Source organism: Schistocerca nitens, chromosome 9 (assembly GCF_023898315.1).
Source record: "Schistocerca nitens isolate TAMUIC-IGC-003100 chromosome 9, iqSchNite1.1, whole genome shotgun sequence".
NCBI classification, from domain to species: Eukaryota; Metazoa; Arthropoda; class Insecta; order Orthoptera; family Acrididae; genus Schistocerca; species Schistocerca nitens.
This window is the reverse complement of record NC_064622.1, coordinates 144,158,976-144,176,014: the sequence shown is the minus strand read 5'-3', so window position 1 is coordinate 144,176,014 and position 17,039 is coordinate 144,158,976. Positions and strand designations below refer to the sequence as shown.

General features: G+C 36.6%; 1 protein-coding gene across 2 annotated transcripts in view; it reads left to right on the top strand.

The window, feature by feature from the left end:
• Positions 1–16,612, top strand: part of LOC126203610 (protein MMS22-like) — a 140,950-nt gene extending 124,338 nt beyond the window's left edge. For both annotated transcript variants that reach the window (XM_049937976.1, XM_049937977.1), the window contains 4 exons: positions 983–1,393; positions 2,391–2,590; positions 3,363–3,554; positions 16,321–16,612. In XM_049937976.1, the coding sequence (XP_049793933.1) occupies positions 983–1,393; positions 2,391–2,590; positions 3,363–3,554; positions 16,321–16,378 (861 nt within the window). In that variant the 3' untranslated portion in view covers positions 16,379–16,612. The remainder of the gene's footprint in view (positions 1–982; positions 1,394–2,390; positions 2,591–3,362; positions 3,555–16,320) is intronic.
• The last annotated feature ends 427 nt before the right edge of the window (positions 16,613–17,039 follow it).

The following is a 17,039-nucleotide window of genomic DNA, read 5'->3' as shown; positions in this document are numbered from 1 at the left end:
TCGAAGAGCAGTTGAATGGAATTGCTAGTGTCTTGAAAAGAGATTATAAGGTGAACATCAACAAAAGTAAAATAAGGGTAATGGAATGTAGTCGAATTAAATCATGGGCTGCAGAAGGAATTAAATTAGGAAATGAGCCACTAAAAGTAGTAAATGGATTTTGCCATTTGGGCAGTACAATAACTGATATATCAAATACAGACTGGCTAGCATAAAAAGTATTTTTGTGAAAGGAGAATTTGTTTACATTTAATGTAAATTTAAGTGTTAGGAAGTCTATTCCAAACGTATTTGTTTGGAGTGTGATCTTCTATGGAAGTGAAACAAGGACTTATTAGCAGTTCAGAAAAGAAGTTTTTGAACTGTGGCACTACAAAAGAGTGCTGAAGATTTGATGAGCAAATAACTAATGAGGAGGTACTGAATTGACTTAGGTAAAAACGAAATTTATGATACAACTTGACTAAAAGAATGGACGTAAGTTTTTGGGATAAAAATTGTAGAGAGGGACCAAAGGATGAATAATGAATACAGTAAGAAGGTTCAAATTGATGTAGTTATTCGAAGAGGCTTGTATCAAACTAGTCTTTGGACTGAAGACCACAACAGCAATTATAGCAACACACAAATGTTTATTTTAGCAAAATCAGTCTTATTTCCATTCAGTAAACACTTTTGTCTACCATCCAATGATATCAAATGTAGATGTGTTTTGTGCTGCAGTTTCTACCATAGTCACAGTAAGTGATGCCTACAATATAACAGTATGCCAAACACATTAAATGAAAAGTACATAATTAATACATTGCTATTCCAGTTATCAAAATCAAAACCTGTCCCATTACATGTTATTCTTGGCATTTGATATGTTTTCTTCAGTTCTGTTCATGTTATGTATTACAACATATTTTTTTTTATTCTTACAATATTTTAACTTCTTTTTTCCTTTTTTCATTTTTTATTTTTTTTATTTTCTCTCCAGTCAACACCCAATTGCCTCCTACCTATGCTAGTCTCCCATCTGCTGCTCCCTCATGCAGTATACAGACCAGAGTCACAGCTGCATCCAAATGTAGCTAATGCTTTGCGGCGTACAATTGCTGCATTTGTAAGAGGCATAGCTCGTTTGTACCAGAATGGTGATCCTTATGTGAACCGCACTCTGAGAGATATAGTGTTACTGTATGTTCCACGACTGGCACCCCCAGTTTCAGCATCTTCTGGAGGTGTTTTTGCCAGAGTAACAAGTGCTACACAGATGCAGCATCCACTATTGGGATGCTTTGTTGAAGACAGCATTATGGGTAAGGAAGCAGAAGTTATTTTGGACCTGGTGGCTGAAGTCCATCTCAAAGTCAGAGGAGCCACTCCCACAAGTCAGCATGCACAAGTGGTATGTATTTTTTTGCCACAATACTGTTAATTACATAAGTAGTTACTCTAATTATTATTTTTACCTCATTAGTATTATTCACAACTCTTTGTTTCAGAAAATGAAATAAATTGCAGCAAGTTTTTCAAATTACCGCACACATTCTGTGTGTTCTGATGATCCCATCAAACAGGAAACCTTCAGAGTTGTGGAATGATTCATGGTGTACATATATAAAAAAAAGGGGTGGGGGGGGGGGGGCGAATCACAGCAATAAAAATTGTATGATGCATTAACCGTAAACTATCATAACTCTGATAAATTTGTTCATACTTATGTCAGCTAAATTTAATAAAGACAATGGAAAAGACAGCTGCTATTATGAAAAAAGCTGCTGCCTCCTAACTTGGCAGTGTGATACTTACTTGATTACAGGAGTATCTTTCAAAGAGAATACTTACCTACATCAGTAAATTTTGAGTCTTATTGTCAGTACATTATTGCTTTCAGTGCAGCTTTACAATAAACACCGTTACTTTCCGTGAAGCCACCAGAATTTTTCAATCCATGATTGTAAATATTCAAATAACTTGTGGGACGAGTGGCAACTTTTTAATTTTCATTTTTCCTGGTTGTGAGCCAAATTTCTTGCTTTACATTAGACAAGAGCATGTTGAATGCTCCTGCACGGGTCTGTCCAGCTCCACTTTCAGCCACAGACAAGAAAGCAAAGTCTCTTTGAAAATGGTGTCTTATACAATGATTACGTAAACTGCATTTAAACTGAAGCTGATTTTTACTGCTGGAAACAAAACCTCTTAAGGACTAAATATATAGGGAACTGACTATAAGGATTCAAAGAGTCTTACAGAGGTTCCTGCAAGCTGTACAGTCATTTTCTTTACATAGTACTTGTACTGCTGGCTTCTGCTCACCTTTGTTCCTGAATCTTACAATACTGTAGTTCTTATTTCAGTACTCTTGTAATGTATTTTAATGTATATTTTTTGTCTGTTAGGCTCTATCTCTTGTCATGGACCTGCTCCAAACAAAGAACTTGAGCGATACAGTCCTTCACCTAGTTATCAGCCGCACCCTTACAAATCTTCTGGAAATTGCAATGTTTGTGGAAGAGAAAAATCCTTGTAAGAAACAAGCTGCAGATATTATACGAGTGATTGTCACATCAGCTGTATTCCAGAATACATCTGAGTTACAGTAAGTGTGAAGAAATAGTCAGAGCCATGTTGCTTGCTGTTTTGTGAAATAATTGTAAATTATGAATTGTGTAGCTGAATGTTCATATTTAACAGAGTGCACTGGTTTTAAAATAAATTTGTATGAAAAATAGTTTGGAAGTAATTCAAAAACATTTTCTTCACATAATGAGACAAATGCCGTGAAGTAAGAAGAGAGTTTAGTAATAACAGCTCTTTGTTTGTCTGTTAAGGTCACACAGAATATGTGCCACACAAAATACATTTTCATGTATGTACTGTATAGGACTTACTCTCTGAACACAATATGTTTCTGATCTCTCTCTCTTTCTCTGTCCAGATTTCTGAAGATCTCTTGAAAAGTTTTCCTCTCCTTGTTTTTATTTCAGTTACTTTAACTGCTCTGGTACAATTATATACTATTAAGAAACAAAAATGTAATTCAGTTTTCCTGACTAAGTGTATGTAATAACACTATTAAAGGCTCATTCAGTTCGTTTTGCTTGATACCACATATTTCAACTTCTCCGTATTCTTATCAGTCACACAGTTTTCTTCCATTGCAGATACCTTGTCGCAAACACTACAATCATTTTAAACTATGACATAAAAAGTTTGTAAAACAGATCATGTTTAGTGAGTTAGCATATTAGCTGCTATGTATAGGATACAGTTTCCTCCCGAACAAGTGATTCATTAGTGTTACATTAAACATTATAGTAATTTCAAAATAATGGAATTTATTAAAGTTTCTGTGCTTTTATCTCTTCCAGATCACAGTTTGTTGCAATTGTGGCACGAATTTGTCAGCACCACTTAGCCTTCAATACCCAGCCTTTCACACGCCTCATGATAACATTGAGCAGTGTGTCACCAGTAATAGTTACCAATTGTCTTCCACATATCAAAGAGGCAGTTACACATGTGGAAAGGCTGCGTGGTGTCGGTTATGATGCTGGTCTCAGGTAAGCCAAACTTTTATGTGCTCTTTTATAAGCTGAGTTTCTGAGTAGGCAATATATCTCTGTGGTAGGGTTACATTTACTAAGTAGAGTAATACAATTAACAATTTCATTATGAAGTGATCAGCACCTAGCCATTTTTCACTGATAAATTGCTTAAGATGTTCGTGATGATCTACTGGTGATTTATTTCCACCGAACCTAAATAACTCAACAATATGGTTTATACTACCAAAAAAAAAAAAAAAAAAAAAAAAAAAAAAAAAAAAAAAAAAAAAAAAAACACCATATCAATATAATTTTGACGTTGCGCCACAGTGGCGTGCACAGCCCACCAGGATAAACAGTGATGTTTTGGTAGGCAAACCCACATGAGAAACAACCAGCCAGGAACATCTGTCTATACTGAAAATCATTGTTTCCCAATTTTCATTCATATTTTGAATGGTATATATCATATTTTGATCTGGTTTATAACTTTATTAATTTTTATTGGCATTTTTAGATATTTTATAAAAATGTCAAAACAAATATATATTTTTTATGGGTTCAGATTGAGATGTAAGAGTTTTAGAAAATTGGAGACAAATAATAATAGATAGAACAAATCTATTTACTATGTTGTTGTTGTTGTTGTTGTTGTTGTGGTCTTCAGTTCAGAGACTGGTTTGTTGCAGCTCTCCATGCTACTCTATTCTGTGCAAGCTGCTTCATCTCAAAGCGCCTACTGCAACCTACATCTTTCTGTATCTGCTCAGTGTATTCATCTCTTGGTCTCTCTCTACAATTTTTACCCTCAGCACTTCCCTCCAATACTAAATTGGTGATTCTTTGATGCCTCAGAATGTGTCCTACCAACCAATTCCTTCTTCTAGTCAAGTTGTGCAACAAAGACCTCTTCTCCCCAATTCTATTCAGTACCTCCTCATTAGTTACATGATCTACCCATCTAATCTTCAACATTCTTCTGTAGCACCACATTTCAAAAGCTTCTATTCTCTTGACTTCCATACATGACTACATTCTATACAAATACTTTCAGAAAAGACTTCCTGACACTTAAATCTATTCTCAATGTCAACAAATTTCTCTTCTTCAGAAACACTTTCCTTGCCATTGCCAGCCAGTCTACATTTTATGTCCTCTCTGCTTCGACTATCATCAGTTATTTTGCTCCCCAAATAGCAAAACTCATTTACTACTTTAAGTGTCTCATTTCCTAATCCAATTCCCTCAGCATCACCTGATTTAGTTTGTCTACATTCCATTATCCTCATTTTCCTTTTGTTGATGTTCATCTTATGTATATATATCTCTCTCAAGACACTGTGCACTCCATTCAGCTGCTCTTCCAGGTCCTTTGCTGTCTCTGACAGAAATACAATGTCATCGGCAAACCTCAAAGTTTTTATTTCTTCTCCATGGCTTTTAATTCCTACTCCGAATTTTTCTTTTGTTTCCTTTACTGATTGCTCAATATACAGATTGAATAACATTGGGGATAGGCTACAACCCTGTCTCACTCCCTTCCCAACCATTGCTTCCCTTTCAAGCCCTTCGACCCTTACAACTGCTATCTGGTTTCAGTACAAATTGTAAATAGCCTTTTGCTCCCTGTATGTTACCTCTGCCACCTTCAGAATTTGGAAGAGAGTATTCCAATCAACATTGTCAAAGCTTTCTCTAAGTCTACAAATGCTAGAAATGCAGGTTTGCCTTTCCTTAATCTATTTTCCAAGGTAAGTCATAGGGTCAGTATTGCCTCACATGTTCCAACATTTCTACGGAATCCAAACTGATCTTCCCCGAGGTCAGCTTCTACCAGTTTTTCCATTCGTCTGTAAAGAATTCATATTAGTATTTTGCAGCCGTGACTTATTAAACTGATAGTTCGGTAATTTTCACACCTGTCAACACCTGCTTTTTTGGGATTGGAATTATTATATTGTTCTTGAAGTCTGAGGTTATTTCGGCTGTCTCATACATATTGCTCACCAGATGGTAGAGTTTTGTCAGGGCTGCTCTCCCAAGGCTATCAGTAGTTCTAATGGAATGTTGTTGGTTTTTGTTATCCTGAAGTTTCAATAATAAAAAATAACACACATCTGATATCCCTAAAATAGGGAGAAAGACAAAACCTTGGTTGTTCTGGACACTGATGGGAAAAATATATTGAGTCCACTCTTTTGTTCTTGCTGTCCATGCAGTTTTTACACCTGCTACGATGCGGTCTTCCACCTTAAGGGTTTTTCATCTGCTCTGGAAGGTGAATCTGCATGGTTGGTCTGTTTGCTGCAGGGTGTTCTTGTTGCTATCTCAGTGTCTTGTAGCAAATGGGTTTATGGGTGAGCAGCATTTGATCACTACTGTCAACACTTTTCATGTATTTATTGTGCTGAGCAATCGTGTTTGGTTTCCCAATGGAGAATCCACGGCAAGTTCTAGTGTCCACCATTGTGCCTCCGAATTCACTGGATGAAATGAGAAACTGGCTCTCATATTTTTTTCCCAATTTTATCACAACAATTTCTTGAGGATTACCCTTCTTATTGGTGAGGCAAACACTATTATAATAGTTGTCCATAAGAAAACTGTTTTAATCTGTGTGATTTTCCATACCTATTTTGAAGCGTGATCCTTCCCTCCTACTATAGGGTCCTCAGCACCACTGCATAAGTGGAGTTTATTTGCAAACCTACTAAGATCAGCTAACACACATACAGTCTCATCCTAAATTTGTGGCACTTCCTCTGTATGTATTAGTGACACTTCAGCCTTCCCCTCCAACTGACCAATTGAAAGGTTTTTATTTCTTTGATAGTGGTTTCTTTCCAAAAAGTTATATCGCCAAGGTCATTTTCACTGTCAAAGAAAACACTTCCAGGGCAAAATCATATGTCTCTTCCACTATTAGTTGCAAGAAGTTTTGAGTAAATAACCAGAAGGAAAATTATATTGGTGTAGTAGGAGAGGGAATTTCCAAAAGTCCTGGAGAACCAGTAAAAGGTATTGTCTCCATATTATCTGATGGTTCCTCACTCCACTTGTCTTCAGAAAGAAAAATGGGAGACATGGGGTGCTGATCGGGTTGAGGAATTGTGTTGGGTTCTGAAGCCGCATTGCTGTGCCCTGCCATAGCTACAACAGATGTAGCATATGGTACTTCTGTAGCACTGGGTGCATTTGTAGCACCGGGTGTTCATCTTGAAAGTTAGCAGACTTCTCTTCATCCTCATCCAAACTCGATTCATCTGACAAAAATTCTAACTCGCTGTCCATCCGTCTTCCACATTCTAAGTGGCTAAGGTATTTGCCCACAGTGTAGGTTTTTCTCTTTCTACTTCCAAATGGCTTGATAAGTGGACTCTTTGGCATCTAAAAACCACAAAAGAAGAAAAACATTAAATTTTGTCCCTGGAAAATATTATTTATAGAATAATTGGTATACAGTTATTATTTAGTTGTAGAGGAAAGAGGAATCGCATTAGTGGACATTTGTCAGCTAATGGGAGAAATAATGGTTTTCTTAATTTTTGACAAATTTTTGTTCAGATGATAGACCATGCCCAAAGAACACGTTTGTTTTGTGTTGGAAAACACCCATAAAAATGAAAAGATGGACACGAAATGACAATAACGTAGCCAGAGACATTTTGACACCCCCTCCCCCCCCCCCCCTTTTCCCCAATTTCATCGAAAGATCCAGGATATCTCTGATAAAAGTCTTGGATATGTCTGAGAAATTGATTTTATGAAATAAATTAAATAGTAACTTCCCTTGGAGAACAAACAGAAAAATATCCAAATGCTGGAGTAATAAAGATGAATATTCGATGAGCTGGATCACTTCACTTGACACTGCAACTCACAGACGAACCAGCCTAAATGACAGCGAAAGGTCTACTGAGGTCCTGGCCAGTATGTCCCTTTTAATGTGCAGGTTGGGCCAAGCGTAGGAACCTTGGCATCATTAGGAGTCTGTGACACCATACAGGCATGCACTGTCCAGTAGGCCAAGAAGGCCTCAAACCTCGGTGGTGTGAGCTGTCTTGAAAATATTAATATTTGAATCCACTGACATTTTCCACACCGAATAACAAGTTGTCTCCAGTATGAGTCATGGAGCACACAAATAACTAAACATGCAGCTGAAAAAGGGAGACATTCCTTAACAAATTTTGACTCATAATTTTCATAGGTACATAAAAAGACCACAATCCTGAAATAATTATGTTTACTAAGTAGACGGTATTGATGAATATTTTAACTGTTTCTTAAACATGTACCACCTGCACTTGGATTCCAGTTTTTCTCTAAAAGAAAATAGGTTGTAATTAAATAATAGTAAGAATTGGATGAATAACACACTGAAGTAAAGTAACTTGTGCCAGGAAGGGAAACCACTACCTATTTCAGAAAGCAAATTGGAAACCCAATTAGTGCAAGTATTGTAAAATCCTATAGTCCCTCATGAAAAAAAAAGCATGTATGGTACTGCACAAAAAATAAACAGTTCATAATAAAAGTGAAAAAAAGTTGGAAGGCGGGCAAATGAAGCACAGAAATTACTAGCCACCAATTTCAATGTTTACTTCCTGACATTGGCAGCCAACATTGAAACCATCAAGAAATATTGAGAAAATAAAGAACTGTCTGTAAGTGAATAAGATTAACACTAGCAGCACTGTTAACACCACTGATAGATATTAATTTTAATAATAGGGTGATATCAAAAATCATTGTCATTAAAAGCCAGTAATTTTTCTGGCTGTAAGACGGTGTTTCTAGCAGAGTATTGCTTTCAGATTGTCAAACTACCTGCAAGCTATCATTGACAGTCAATGATTCAAGATATGTTTTCTAAGTAATTTAAACAATCTGACCTTCTAGAATAGTGGAAATTAGTAGATCACCTCTAATTGCAGACATATTTTGCTTCTCTCAGTTCCTTCACACATTTTTGAGAAAGTTTTCTACCGATTGTTCACAGCATAACTGTTAACTGCCTTTAAGTTCGCCATTAACAAGGAGGGAGGGGGGGGGGCGGGGGGGGGGGGAATAATATGTGACCTCATAAATGATGTCCTGCTAGAGCTAAACAACCAAACTCATTCTGCTTCCATGTTTTGTAGTCTTAAACAAGACCTTTCATTGTTTGAACCAGTATTAAATCTTTTTAAGTTCCCTTTTTGCATGAATAGGCATACATTTATAACAGAAATCAGAGGTTGGCATTGACTACCTGTACCAGAGAAATATTAATCCAAACTCAATATGGGGAACATAAACATGGAGTCCCATATGGTTTAGTGTCCCATGATCTCAAGTTCCTGACCCACATAAAAGACTTTCCAGTGACTTTTAAGTGATACTAGTGTATCGACCAAGGGCCTAATCTCAATCATATTACACTCAGTGCACATGAATGAACAGGCCTGCAAATGGTTCACTTCAAACAGCTTAAGCCTTAATCTCACAAACATAAAAAAAAGTTCACATCATTTATTTCACAAATATAGTTATGACAAAATATTCTCAAAAGAATTTGTTCTGCAAAAGGCTGTCCTCTACTTTTTTTTCTATATTTTGAACTCAATTTCAACTTTTTTTATTTACATGGACCTTGTGAAATTTTACACACAATGTTTTGTTTAATGCAGATATCACAAACCATGGCCCATATGCAGCTTATCATTGACTTGATGGCACCCTGAACACCACCACTTGTTGTTGTAAATATTTTTCATTCTCAGTGAAAAATATTTACAACAACAAGTGGTGGTGTTCAGGGTGCCATCAAGTCAATGATAAGCTGCATATGGGCCATGATTTGTGATATCTGCATTAAACATTGAGAATGAAAAATATTTACAACAACAACAAGTGGTGGTGTTCAGGGTGCCGTCAGGTCAATGATAAGCTGCATATGGGCCACGGTTTGTGATACCTGCATTAAACAAAACATTGTGTGTAAAATTTCACAAGGTCCATGTAAATAAAAAAGTTGAAATTGAGTTCAAAATATAGAAAAAAAACTAATCAAGAAGCTCATTTGATCACATTTGTGGCGAAGAAGTCTCTGTCAGAGTCTACTGGCTTATTTTTCATACTTTTGCTCCATGTTGTCTTGCAGACATATGTTCAGGAGCAATTCAGACAAAGATCTTGGAATTGATCTCAGTAGCATTTGTTTATAATAAAATAAGTCCTATTTTTAATTGTGACTGACACAACAGTGGTTCAGGAGGGGGGAAGGGGGGGGGGGCAATATTATCTGTCGTTTCCTCATATAGGGCTTAGAGTGTGGGGTTCTGTATTGTGGTGAGGTGATCATCAACAGTCTCTACAAGATTAAGAATTAACGATTCCTGTTAGCTGCATCACTAGGATTATGCTAATTGTAAGTGGCCTCTATTCCTACAAGACTGTTTTATTATAAATAACAGTGTGATCTCATTTGGGTATAAATTTAGCAGTAGGATATAAACACCAGCTATTTAATGTAATTGCACACTGTAATCTTACCCTTCCACCATCACTATTAAAATTCTCTGTCTTTGCACAAATTTTGAAAGCTTTGAGAGGCGTAAGATATACAAAGGAAAAAGTTTTTACTTATCTTCATTATCTCATTGTTGTTGTTGGCTCTAATTCGTGTTTTGTCTAGGGCACTTTCTTGAGGCTGTAATTTTATAACGTTCTGGGTTTCTGAAGACGAGATAACCGATGAAGATTTGCCTGTTGCTATGAATATCTTTTTATTGTTTCCCATTCTTCTAAATCACACCAACTTTACAATTTTCACTTTGTTCATGCCAGAAATTACATTATTGAGACAATCAAAAAACACGTCTGATCCCATCAGAGGCATGCCCACTACTACTAACATTCTGATGTACTGACAATATTCCAAAGAGTTTACAAAGCAAAAGAGTTTACATGCTTCCTTTACCAAAGAAGAATCTTCGCTAAAATATATCATTATTTTGTAAATCAGTCCAGAAATAAATTTAATAATTAGCATTAAATTGTGCCATTAGTAATATGAATTTTAAGTATACCAGAAATTTCGTAATTTCAAATATTTTTAAAAGAGGAGTAATTTTAACTGTACATACAGAGTACTAACAAATTAATTTCTTTTTACATATTATAGTCCGAAACATAACATATTGTATACAAAAACATATGAATTCTTGTACTGAAACGGCTGAGATAATTTTAACTTATACAAGAATTGATAATATACATGGTATCGGTTATTTCTATAAAAAAAAAGCGTAATGCTAGAGGAGGGTGACTCAATTTAACACCCCTGAAGTTTCTTCAAAAGCAGCAGCCTATTAAGACACAGAATAAAAGACTGGAAATATTGCTGATCTTATGAACAATTATGTCAAAGGAATTGTCATTACAACATATCCTTCAGTCCTGCAGCCTTCTTGGCCTCAGTCTTCGCTATCCCCTGTCCGTTACCCTCCTTCACCACACACACACACACACACACACACACACACACACACACACACATTTCATTGTGTATCACATCACAACTCCCTAACCTGCAGTGGGGCAACCTCATCGGTGCCACATTCCTGTCCCTTGCTGTCAGCCTCCCTTTCCCCTGCTGCCCAGCTGCTCCTCCCCACTTCTTTTTTTTTTATCTGTGGCATCTATCAGAACCTCCCACCCCACTTGAGCTCCTCGCCAGCAAAATGTAGTTGCTCAGGACGATAAGTGTATGTGATGTGCTCTAGGAAAGGAGTTATCTTAAACCTTAATAATGTTTTCAGTCTTGTTCAAATAGTTGTTGACTGCTAAGTGCCTCAGCTAGAGTGAGTAGTCACCTTTATTCTCTCCACTATTTATAACTAGAGGCACCTGTTATTTGCAAAGTGTGAAATCGTAAAATTTTCATGAAATTTTACACATTTTGCTGAAAACTCGAAACTATTTACTTTTAAGGCAAATCGCGAAATAATTGACTAAACTTTGCAAAATCTCGTCATTTGAACTTAACTGCAGAAATTCGATTGGAGATATGGTAATGCAATCTGGATATCGATTGTACACCATTTCGATATATATACTATATCAAGTATTCCAAAGACATTCTACAATGTTCTGGCGGTGTATTCAGTATTGTGTGTTGGAAATCGTGGATCGCCGGTGCATTGAGTGTGGTACTCTGTGTTTTGTTTTCATGCTACAGATGATTAATATGGTAGTGACAGTTTTCGACCGAGAAAACGAATTTTCGTCAGAAGGATTTTTTGTTTTAGACAAAAGTAGGAAGGTACTTACGTGCAGATACTGTAATGTGCGTACTGAGTGGCAGAGGAAGGACACGTGCTTGAAACACATTAATGACAGTTCTTCCCATAAGAAGAACAAGGAGAAGGTGCTAACAACTACCGGTATAAAAAGACAAGCTACACACACGGAAGTCACTGCAGCAGCAAAACGAGCGAAAAATGATAAAGAAGAATTCATTTTATTGACTACTCGAGCTTCCATTGGGGCTAACATTCTGATGGAAAAAGTTTATCATCCAAAGCTGATAGAATGGATGAACAAATACATACCAGGTTTGTGTAATAATTAATTTACCGTCTGCTAATCGCAGCAAAGATTAGGTTATCTTGATAGCCAATAATTTTTGTTGGTCAGAATGGGCCTATATTAAAAATAATTTTTCCTCGAGCACCCTCTTAAAAAAGTCTTATGATTGGGTAATGTGGTAAATTAATTCGTTACATAGTACTCTAATAGCAGTTCTATTGACATTTTTAAGGTGCTGGAGACTTACCCTCAGCTGGAAGACTACGGGAAGGTTACATACCTCGAATCATCAAAGAAGAAGAGGAAAGATTAAAACGAGCCGTGAAAGACAAAAGAGTTTCAATTCGTTGTGATGAAACGACAGACAGAAAAGGGCAGTGTGTGTTCGTGGTTCTGATAAAAGTACTTAGTTGTGGCGATGGTGCAGTTCAGAAATTATTTGTCGGGAGAGTGAAAGTTATTGCAAATGTAAATGTCACAGAATGTGTGCAAGCAATTATGAGTGTAATACTGAAACTTGAAATTCAGTACAGAAATGTAGTTTCTATAACTTCAGATTCAGCCCGTTATATGGGCAAGTATATAAATGCAGTTAGGGTTTTAGTTTCAGAATGGTTAGTACACACACAATGTTGGGCTCATAAATTAAATTTGGTTGGCAATGTGTGGGCTGTGGAACTTTGTGATTTGAACCATTGTGTTTTGCAGGCAAAACACATCTTCCTTAATACCCGAAAGAGATAGCATGCATACATTAAGTTCTTAGCTCAGAAATATATAGGTGTAGCCACAAAAGCTAAACTTTCCCTATTCCTGTCATCACCAGGTCGAACTTGTGGTTTGAAAGTGTCGAGTACCATGGAGAATATCTCTGTGATATAGTAGAATTTGTTAAAACTGTTGAAGACAAGAGTGTAGCTGTCAATTATTTTAAAGCTTTGACTTCTGCTGAAGCAAAAAAAAATTCAATGCCTAGCTATTTTTCTTGTTGAGCACTGCTCAAAATGTTGCAATTTGCTGCTGACATTAGAGGGCTCCAAGATACCGATAATTCATCTTCTGCAGTCTAAGCTTGGTGACCTTGCAAAGAGCTTTAAGTTACTAGAGGATGCAAATTTATTTATTTATTTATTTATTTTCCGAGACAATCTCAGAAAAACTTCTTAAACTGCCCGAGCATATGCAAGTACAGTTAATGTCACTCTTCCAGTCTGTAGGTAGAGCAAGTCTTACAAAACTGAACCACTTGATGGAGTTTGGTACAGGAAAAATTGTCATTTCTTGTATAGGTAAATTGTTTGATCCGAGAAACATAATAAAAGGCAATTTAGATAGTGCTGAAATCTCTCAGCTGATAAAGAAAATTCCCATTCTACAATAAGTTCCAACGTCAGAATTTCTTGTACCATACATATTGTTCAGGGATTTAGTAGCTAGTTCTTGTAGAGAAGGTAAAGATGTTGATGTGATTGGTATTCTTCTTTCTCTGAAAGCAGAGTATTGACTTTTTGTGGAAGCTGCAGTGAAGGCTTTGTGGATCCCAGTCAGTAATGTTGATGAGTGAGAGATCATTTTCTAGATATTGCAATATAATGTCTGACAGGAAACAGCTCTGACTCCCAGTAATATGGAAGTCATGGTATCCTTGTCTTTCGCAGACTGACTTGTGTATTGTGTACATAGACTGGGAAAGGATAAATGTTTTCCAAACTTTCATGATTTGGTATTTGTGTTTTAATTGTTGTTGTGGTCTTCAGTCCTGAGACTGGTTTGATGCAGCTCTCCATGCTAATCTATCCTGTGCAAGCTTCTTCATCTCCCAGTACCTACTGCAACCTACATCCTTCTGAATCTGCTTAGTGTATTCATCTCTTGGTCTCCCTCTACGATTTTTCCCCTCCACGCTGCCCTCCAATACTAAATTGGTGATCCCTTGATGCCTCAGAACATGTCCTACCAACCGATCCCTTCTTCTAGTCAAGTTGTGCCACAAACTTCTCTTCTCCCCAATCCTATTCAATACCTCATCATTAGTTATGTGATCTACCCATCTAATCTTCAACATTCTTCTGTAGCACCACATTTCGAAAGCTTCTACTCTCTTCTTGTCCAAACTATTTATTGTCCATGTTTCACTTCCATACTTGGCTATACTCCATACAAATACTTTCAGGAACAACTTCCTAACATTTAAATCTATACTCGATGTTAACAAATTTCTCTTCTTCAGAAACGCTTTCCTTGCCATTGTCAGTCTACATTTTATATCCGCTCTACTTCGACCATCATCAGTTATTTTGCTCCCCAAATAGCAAAACTCATTTACTACTTTAAGCGTCTCATTTCCTAATCTAATTCCCATGGCATCACCCGATTTAATTCGACTACATTCCATTATCCTCATTTTGCTTTTGTCGATATTCATCTTATATCCTCCTTTCAGGACACTGTCCATTCCGTTCAACTGCTCTTCCAAGTCCTTTGCTGTCTCTGACAGAATTACAATGTCATCGGCGAACCTCAAAATTTTTATTTCTTCTCCCTGGATTTTAATACCTACTCCAAATTTTTCTTTTGTTTCCTTTACTGCTTGCTCAATATAGAGATTGAATAACATTGGGGAGAGGCTACAACCCTGTCTCACTCCCTTCCCAACCACTGCTTCCCTTTCATGCCCCTCGACTCTTATAACTGCCATCTGGTTTCTGTACAAACTCTAAATATCCTTTCGCTCCCTGTATTTTATCCCCACCACCTTTAGAATTTGAAAGAGAGTATTCCAGTGAAAATTGTCAAAAGCTTTCTCTAAGTCTACAAATGCTAGAAACGTAGGTTTGCCTTTCCTTAATCTGTCTTCTAAGATAAGTCGTAAGGTCAGTATTGCCTCACGTGTTCCAATATTTCTATGGAATCCAAACTGATCTTCCCCGAGGTCGGCTTCTACCAGTTTTTCCATTCGTCTGTAAATAATTCGTGTTAGTATTTTGCAGCTGTGACTTATTAAACTGATAGTTCGGTAATTTTCACACCTGTCAACACCTGCTTTCTTTGGGATTGGAACAATTATATTCTTCTTGAAGTCAGAGGGTATTTCGCCTGTCTCGTACATCTTGCTCACCAGATGGTAGAGTTTTGTCAGGACTGGCTCTCCCAAGGCCATCGGTAGTTCTAATGGAATGTTGTCTACTCCCAGGGCCTTGTTTCGACTCAGGTCTTTCAGTGCTCTATCAAACTCTTCACGCAGTATCGTATCTCCCATTTCATCTTCATCTACATCCTCTTCCATTTCCATAATATTGTCCTCAAGTACATCGCCCTTGTATAGACCCTCTATATACTCCTTCCATCTTTCTGCTTTCCCTTCTTTGGTTAGAACTGGTTTTCCATCTGAGCTGTTGATATTCATACAAGTGGTTCTCTTTTCTCCAAAGGTCTCTTTAATTTTCCTGTAGGCTGTATCTATCTTACCCCTAGTGAGATATGCCTCTACATCCTTACATTTGTCCTCTAGCCATGCCTGCTTAGCCATTTTGCACTTCCTGTCGATCTCATTTTTGAGACGTTTGTATTCCTTTTTGCCTGCTTCATTTACTGCATTTTTATATTTTCTCCTTTCATCAATTTTTAATAATAATGTGTTTTAATAAGATTTATAATTTTTATGCTTTTACAATTCATGTAAAATAAAAGATTTTTCACTCCAAATGTGCCATACATGTATTTCCTTTGCCTTTTACTGCTGTAAAGTGCAAATAAAATTTAGCGAAATTATTGACGAAATGGAAAAAAAAAACTAGTGAAAAATATACCGAAATAAGTTTTTAAAACTGGCGAAATCGGGCAAAAATTTTCACCACAAACAGGTGCCTCTATTTATAGCCCATCCATGGCTTTCTAGTACTGTTAGCTCAAGTAAAAATGGATACCTTGTTTTAGCTGAGCTGTAGTTAATTATAAATATAGTTCCTAACAGCTGCTTCACTTTCTTAATGTGTGCCTTATTTAATCCTATGTCCTTGGAGATTTTCCTCTATTATGGAATTCATGAAACTAAATGAACGAGTAAACAAAAGCTGGCCAAAGCCTGAGTGCCAGTGGCCATACTGATAACCAGACCTGAATTAAACTGTGCTGGCGTACCAATCGTTTTAACTGAACATATTTAAGTTTCATTTTAATAAAAATTTTGTGTTAATTTTTTATTCAGGAGAAGTTTAGAGAAGATAGAAGAAGCTGCAGCTTCCTCAAGTCTTGGGACCATGTAATGGGCCACATTGCTGCATCAGCATTAGTATCTTCACTTGCATCATTCTGCCAATTTACATGATATATAAAACTAAGCTTTTTGTACATGTTTATTTATTTATTGTTGAAAAGCAATATTACAACCATCTTAGCATGGTTTATAGTTTTATATGTGTATATTTGTAAAAAAAAAACCTTTTGTATCTCCTGCTTTGTGAAAAATATATATGAAAAAAATTGTGATGAATTAGAAATGAGCTCTCAGTAAAATATTGAATTGTTCTGAAATGTAATGTTTAGCAAATTGAAAGGAATAGGTAAGTGATCTTCTGGACATCCAACATCCAAAAATAGAGAATAGTTCTACAGCCAAGGCATAATCCAAAACAGTAAAAGCTTTTGTCATGAGTGCATTTGTTTCCCAAAGTCTGTTGCTTCCACATAGCTAAAAATGCCAATATTACATGAAGGACTACACCACTACTAAAACATTCACAAAGAAGTGATCAGTTGGTACCTTTCTCTTAGCTGAGTTGTTATAAGCCTCAGCATACAACAGACATTAAATATAGTGTAAAAAATGATAACTGTTTACAACATACCACAGTGGTGGAGGTGGTCAAGGTGAAGAATTTTATATGGAACACATCTTGCAGCGAGTTACACCAGGAGATAACCTCA